This window comes from Mytilus trossulus, chromosome 8 (genome assembly GCF_036588685.1).
Source record: "Mytilus trossulus isolate FHL-02 chromosome 8, PNRI_Mtr1.1.1.hap1, whole genome shotgun sequence".
Lineage (NCBI taxonomy): Eukaryota > Metazoa > Mollusca > Bivalvia > Mytilida > Mytilidae > Mytilus > Mytilus trossulus.
The window spans coordinates 80121905-80129506 of record NC_086380.1 but is presented as its reverse complement, the minus strand read 5'-3'; the positions used below and the strand labels follow the sequence as shown (position 1 = coordinate 80129506).

The window sequence follows — 7602 nt, the reverse complement described above, 5'->3', positions numbered from 1 at the left end:
AAAATAAACACACGTAGCTTTTAAAAGTTATTTCAGAACACACACAATACACTCATGGGTCAAGTACTTTGGGTGACTACTGGCGTTGAAAAAATGTTAAATACAAAACTATGAATTTTTCGATTTTCTTATTCCAGATTACCTTATTCGTATTTGGCACAACGTTTTGGAATTTGGGTCCTCAATGCTCTTCAACTTTGGACTTGTTTGGCTTTGCAACTATTTTGATTTGAGCATCACTGATGTCTGTCGTATTAAATTATGTACCTTCGATAGCTATATACATGTAGCAAGTACTGTTAAACATTGATACCATTGAACATAAACCTTAATTCTATTCTACAAAAGTGTGAGGAGACTTCAATACATAACATTGTTAATTATAAAACCTGCTAATTAATTACAAGATTATGCAAAACGAGGGTAAACAACCTGGGAAAATCAATTTAACACATATTGTAATTAAAAGCAATGACCTCTTTGCATATAAATCAAATTAGAAAAAGAATCTTATTATGGAAATATCAATCTTGTGTCAATTTGTTAATATAACATGTAGTCACGATCAATCATGAATTCAGAAGGGGTTTTATTCTTATAAAAACATTTGTAATAATTTAATTCAGTGCATTATTTCATTAACAGCTGACGATGAAGTTTAGTTACCTACTAGTCATCGTGGTATTTGCCATAGTGGGGATAGAGGCTGTTCCACCGAGGAAAGGTTAGTTAGATTTACAAGTTATTGACCGCTTACAAATAATAGTTACATTAAAAAACATAATCAAAGTTATACGTACAGGTGCAATGTTAACACTTCGATTAAACTGGGTTTTATTTTACAAAAAATACCGTGGTAGGTATGTTTCGCAAAATTAAATATACCCGAATACAAATGCAATTAAAATGGACGTGAAAACCTATGGAAAATGTTTTCCGAATTTACAACTGTACTTCAACGTTTACCATTGACATAAATCTTAACTTGTTCGAGATGTCGATCTTTATTATTATTTTTTTTCGATTTGTAAAAAAATGATTACGCTTTCGTTATTTTCTGTATATTTTACGACTAAATCGTGCTTTTCTTATTCCCTTTTTTTTTCCCAAAAAAAGATTTCGTTACTGTATTTGGCAAACCCTTTTGGAATGTTAAGTCATCGTTACTCTTTAAATTCGTACTGTATTTGGTTGCTTTAAGTGTTTGATTCGAGCGTCACTGATTAGTCTGATATAGACAAGAATATGCGTCTGGCGTGCACCATTTTGTTCCCTGTGTCCATGAATGAAAAATCATCGTTATAACATGGATATGTTTACTCAATTTGATAGTGACTTTTCACAAGAATGTATGAGTGCGTTTTCTCAATGGATAAAAGCAAAAGTGATGGATTAATTCAGTAAATCCAGTTTTGTTTCTCCTGTATGTACACACATTTTTATCTTGTAGTCTAACCAGCCATTTCATACTTGAATTAACATCAAGGCATTTTCAAAATCGCAACAACTCTTAGGACAACCATTGCTTACATACACGTAGGTAACAATTCCACACCATGCATTAACAATGAGTTGGCACATTAAAACAATGTTTTAAAATTTCCTTATTACCTTCTTTTCTATAACGTTTACTATATTTATAAATTTTCTGTATATCCTGAGAAAACACTGTAAAACGTGTCACATTCGCGCCATATAGAGTACCTTAATAAGGATAACTTATATCTTACACAAGATATGATCCCCATTGTAGAAGAATTCAATCCAGTTCCAACTACACAAATGTAGTCAACCCCTTATTTTTAAACATAAAAATGGTGAGTTGAGTTTTCTTTTCTTGAATTAGGAGTTCGTATGTACTACTTTATTAACAAGGTCCACTTTCCTAGCTGGCATGACGTAAAAATGACGAATCAAATAATTAAACATTATATATATGTATACCTAATATAGTTGTTTAATTTCACTATTCCAGACCCGTTTTGGTTTCCACATGTTACTATGTTACAATTGTTTTTAAAATTCATTATTAATTAAAATTGTGAATTTAACCTGGTTTTGAAGCTAGCCAAACCTCTCACTTGTATGACAGTCGCATCAAACTATATTATATTACAACGAAATGTGAACAAAACAAACAAGCTCTTCATTTTGTTTAACAGGTTTTGGATTTTCAAATAATTTGAACTCATTGAAGAGACATTTATTTTCGGAATGTAAATCTAATGCATCTGAATTGGTTCCGTTAATGCTATTGGCCTGCATTTATATAAGTTTAGCGTTATGGAACCAGATTCAATCCACACTTTTCTACATTTGAAAAAGACTGTACCAATTCAGGAATATGACAGTTCTTGTCCATTCGTTTTTAATGTGTTTTGTCATTTGATTTTGCCATGTAATTATGGACTTTCCGATTTGATTTTCCTCTGGGTTCAGTATTTTTGTGATTTTTATTTTTTTTCGGTTATTTAGTAAATAGAAATAAATGATTATGAAATTTGGAAATCTACTATGACGAATCATATCTGCTAATGGGCAAATTTATAACTTAGAAATGATGTTTAGTCATTTTAATATTATACCTTTATTATACATTTGACGATCGTTGACATTTCTTGTACAAGGTACTTCCGGCACTGTTCAAACTTAACAAACGTACTGACAGTCTACTGAAATTTTTACACATTTGAATTTTATTCTCGTCATGTTTAATCTATATTCGAATTAATAAATCATCTGTATTATATGTTTATAACCTTCAAGTGAACTTTATGTAATGAACGTAAAATTAATATCATGCATATTGTAAAAGTTATTTGAATAATGCGTGAACTTTAATGGTTGCATATTTACCTTACTTGTGCCGTATTAATGGAGCGGTTTTGTTATCAATATAAATAGTGACTTACCAACCTCTTAAAATACATTAATATAAGTTACCTATATAATACAACCGTATAGGAACACTGCTATACTGTGTTGATTGTGAGTTATATAGGATAACATGGCAGTCTTTACAATTGTGTATGCGTAGTACAGACTCGTATTATTCTATTGATCCAAAAGCTTGGGTTTCTAAAGTACATACACTAAAATTTGCTACAGAAAGAAAGTGTATGGTTGCTGATGAAAATGCCAGGTCCAAACCTTACCTTTTTTAGTTATATGTGGTAATTTAAAATTTGTTGTTTTGTATATCTTATAAGTGACGTTGTACTATTTTCATTCATTTTGTTTTAGAATGTATGATACAGCCTCAGTATGGGGATTGTTCTGGCGGTTTAGTTTTGTATATCTTATAAGTGACGTTGTACTATTTTCGTTCATTTTGTTTTAGAATGTATGATTCAGCCGCAGTATGGGGATTGCTCTGGCGGTATAGTTTTGTATATCGTATAAGTGACGTTGTACTATTTTCATTGATTTTGTTTTAGAATGTATGATACAGCCTCAGTATGGGGATGTTTCTGACAGTAGAGGCTTCTATTTTGTATTATAAGTGACGTTGTGTTATTTTCATTTATTTTGTTTAAGAATGTATGATTCAGCCGCAGTATGTAGATTGTTCTGGCGGTAGAGTTTTGTATATCGTATAAGTGACGTTTTACTGTTTTCATTGATTTTGTTTTATAATGTATGATTCAGCCGCAGTATGGGGATTGTTCTGGCGGTAGAGGCTTCTTTTTTGTATTATAAATGACGTGGTACTATTTTCATTAATTTTGTTTTAGAATGTATGATTCAGCCGCAGTATGGGGATTGTTCGGGCGGTAGAGGCTTTTTTTTTTGTATTATAAATGACGTTGTACTATTTTCATTGATTTTGTGTTTTAGAATGTATGATTCAGCCGCAGTATGGGGACTGTTCTGGCGGAAGAGGCTTCTATTTTGACTCCATACTGGATGATTGTGTATATGGTTGTTGTTCCAACGGAGGCAACAGGTTTGCCACAGAAGACCAATGTGAAGTAGCTTGTGAAGGCGAAGAGGAGGAAGAACCCGATAATGATATACCAGATGGACCCGACTTTGATATACCAGAATACAATAGACATAATGGATATGTACAGAGATACAATTATAATGTCAACAATGTAAATTCTGGCATCAATAGAAATAATGACAACAACGGAAATAATGGTATCAATAGATATAATGTCAACAATGTAAATAATGGCATCAATAGAAATACTGGCATCAATAGAAATAATGTCAACAGTAGAAATAATGACAACAATGTAAATACCGGCATCAATAGAAATAATGTCAACAATGATGATACTGGCATCAATGATGATACTGGCATCAATAGAATTAATGCTAACAATGGAAATAATGGCATCAATAGAAATACTGGCATCAATAGAAATAATGTCAACAGTAGAAATAATGTAAATAATGGCAACACAAGAAACCCAGTCGCCAATAGACTAGATGTATATGCCCAATTATACCGTTACTTTTTAAACAAAGCCAACACCCGAAACCTTGTCAGCAACGGACCCAGTGCATCTGCACGAGCTTCCGCTTACAGTAGAAGCAATGGCAATGCACAAAACATTGGCAGCAATGGAGCAAGTGCATCTGCACAAGCTTCCGCTTACAGTGCAAGCAATGGCATCGCACACAACATTGGCAGCAATGTAGCAAGTGCATCTGCACGAGCTTCCGCGTACAGTGCAAGCAATGGCAACGCACAAAACATTGGCAACAATGGGCCAAGTGCATATACAAAAGATGTCCGTTACACAATTAGTGGCAACACAAAAACACTTGGCAGCAATGGACCCGTCGCACATAAACAAGTCTTCCGTTACAATGTAAACAATGCCAACACACAAAATAGTGGCAGCACACAAAATAGTGGCAGCACACAAAGCAGTGGCAAAAAACAAACCAGTGGCAAAAAATCCAAAAAAAGTAGCAGACGAAACAAAAGTAAAAAAACCAAAAACCAAAACAAAGGCAGCAATGTACCCAAGTGTCTTAGCTGCAAATTGTAAAACCATTGAACACAAATGGTCTTAAACAAACAAACTATACATCAGAAATAAACCGGTCTTGCTCAAATTTTGTCAGAATTAAATCTTTTTATTTCAAAATATAGTTTGTCGTTTTGTTTATGGTCAATGTTTTTTTAATTTATTTTACAAAACACACTGATTATTGAATTTTTAATAAGTCTTTTAAGAGGCATGACACATTTCGATGATAAATTGACCGACAAACTATAATCACGGCCATTTTCCCCTAAAGATACAATACATTGTACTACTTCAATCCTTTTTAGATTAAGCTAACTATATTGATTAATCTAAGATAACATTAGCAAGACGATATTAGATATACAGAGAATGTAGCACGTTAATTGATATTGCAGTTTGCTATGTGTATGGTTTCGTTTATTGTTGAAGGCCGTACGGTGACCTTTTGCGTCATTTGGTGGAGAGTTATATCATTTGCAATCATAAACATATTATTTTTATATTAAATTATGACACAAAAAAGTCAGTTTTTTTATATATGTACTTTGGATTTGATTTGCCTTTCCAAATCTTACGTTCGAATTCCACTGATGAATATTGGGAAATCATTAACGTGGTAACTGTGGTGACATTCTAAAAACAGTCAAATAGCATAAGACCTTTCCTTACCCTTAATATGTTTACTAACAATAACATCTTTTAACAGCACACATTGCAGCAAACAAATATATTTGGGTAAAACTTTGGCCATTCTCTCAACATGGTCGACAAAATCTTAAAATGTTAAAGATTATAATTAAAGTAGACGGCAGGTTAAACGTAAATGACAAGGACTAATGATATAAAAAAAGAAGATGTGGTATAGTTACAAATGAGACAACTATCCACAAAAGACCAAAATGATACAAACATTATCAATTATAGGTCACCGTACGGCCTTCAACAATGAGCAAAGCCCATACCGCAGATAGTCAGCTATAAAAGGCCCCGATAAGACAATGCAAAACAATTCATACGAGAAAACTAACGGCCTTATTTATGCAAAAAAATGAACGAAAAACAAATATGTAACACATAAACAAACGACAACCACTGAATAACAGGCTCATGAGTATGGTAAAAAGGATTATACAAGCAAGACATGTTTTGGAATGGATTAATCCGTTGTGTTTCTATATAAAAAAAACATGGCCGATATTATGTTTCTATATCCACAACATGGCCAATGGTATGTAACTACATCCAAAGCATGGTGAGGGTGTGTTTTTTTATCCAAAATATGGCCAATGGTATGTTTCTACATACAAAACATGGCCAATGGTATGTTTCTACATACAAAACATGGCCAATGGTATGTTTCTATATAAAAAAAAAACCATGGCCGTTTGTGTGTTTCTACATTAAAAACATGGCTAATTGTATGTTTCTATATCAAAACATGGCTAATCGTATATTGCTATATCAAAAACATGGTCGATGGTATGTTTCTATATCAAAAACACGGCCAATGGTATGTTTCTATATCCAAAACATGGCCGATCGTGTGTTTCTATATCAAAAACACGGCCAATGGTATGTTTCTATATCCAAAACATGGCCGATCGTGTGTTTCTATATCCAAAACATGGCTGATGGTGTGTTTCTATATAAAAAAAAACATGGCCAATGGTATGTTTCTATATAAAATAAACATGGCCGATTGTGTGTTTCTATATCAAAACCATGGCTAATTGTATGTTTCTATATCAAAAACATGGCTAATCGTATGTTTCTATATCAAAAACATGGTCGATGGTATGTTTCTTTATTAAAAACACGGCCAATGGTATATTTCTATATCCAAAACATGGCTGATGGTGCGTTTCTATATTCAAAACATGGCCTATGGTATGTTTCTATATCAAACATTATCACAGCGTAATGCCAATAAGAACATTGACATATTATATATTCATGTTATACGAAAGAAATCCAAAACATACTTTCGAAAGTGTGGTTATAATTTTGAAATGCAAATGAGTTGTCAATGTCATGTTGACGAGTTTTATGTCAATTATCGTTCAATTCATTAAGATTCTCCGCATGTGTAACACATACCACTCCAAAGTTTTAAATTATGTTCCTACCAAAAACTATTACCCTATTTACAATTAATCAACTAAATTTATATCTTAAAGTACGAAATGAGGTCATGATAGATCACTTTTTCCGACATGTGTATGTCAGTTTATGATACACAATCAATTTTAAGTTTCAATAAGAATTATAAAGCAGATTTAAGATTCAACAAAAGTTATGATATAAACAGAAGGTTTGTGAAAATTAAATATTCATGACAGGTTTTCGATCACCTTTTTAAAATTTTACTGCTAATTTCCTATATGAAGTATGTTCGCTACTCCTGTTTTTAACTTCTTGTCCGATATTCGAAATCCTAGACTTTTATCCATGTAGTGTCATTAGAAATTTTTTCCTCTAACACCAGTTTTGTTTTCATTTTTTTTATTATACATACTAGTATATAGTTTTAAAAAAACCATTTTTGAAAACCTTATAAAATCCTTGCTAGTTTTTTTAAGGTTTTGAAAGAAAAAGGGTGCAAATGTAAAATGAA

The 7602-nt window shown here is 32.3% G+C and overlaps 1 protein-coding gene across 1 annotated transcript; it reads left to right on the top strand.

Moving 5' to 3' along the window:
- The first annotated feature begins 627 nt into the window (after positions 1–627).
- Positions 628–5105, top strand: LOC134682164 (GATA zinc finger domain-containing protein 3-like). The gene is made up of 2 exons (XM_063541738.1): positions 628–724; positions 3838–5105. Exons 1-2 carry the CDS (start codon positions 652–654, stop codon positions 5004–5006), a joined length of 1242 nt encoding a protein of 413 aa, XP_063397808.1. The 5' UTR covers positions 628–651; the 3' UTR covers positions 5007–5105.
- Positions 5106–7602: the final 2497 nt, after the last annotated feature.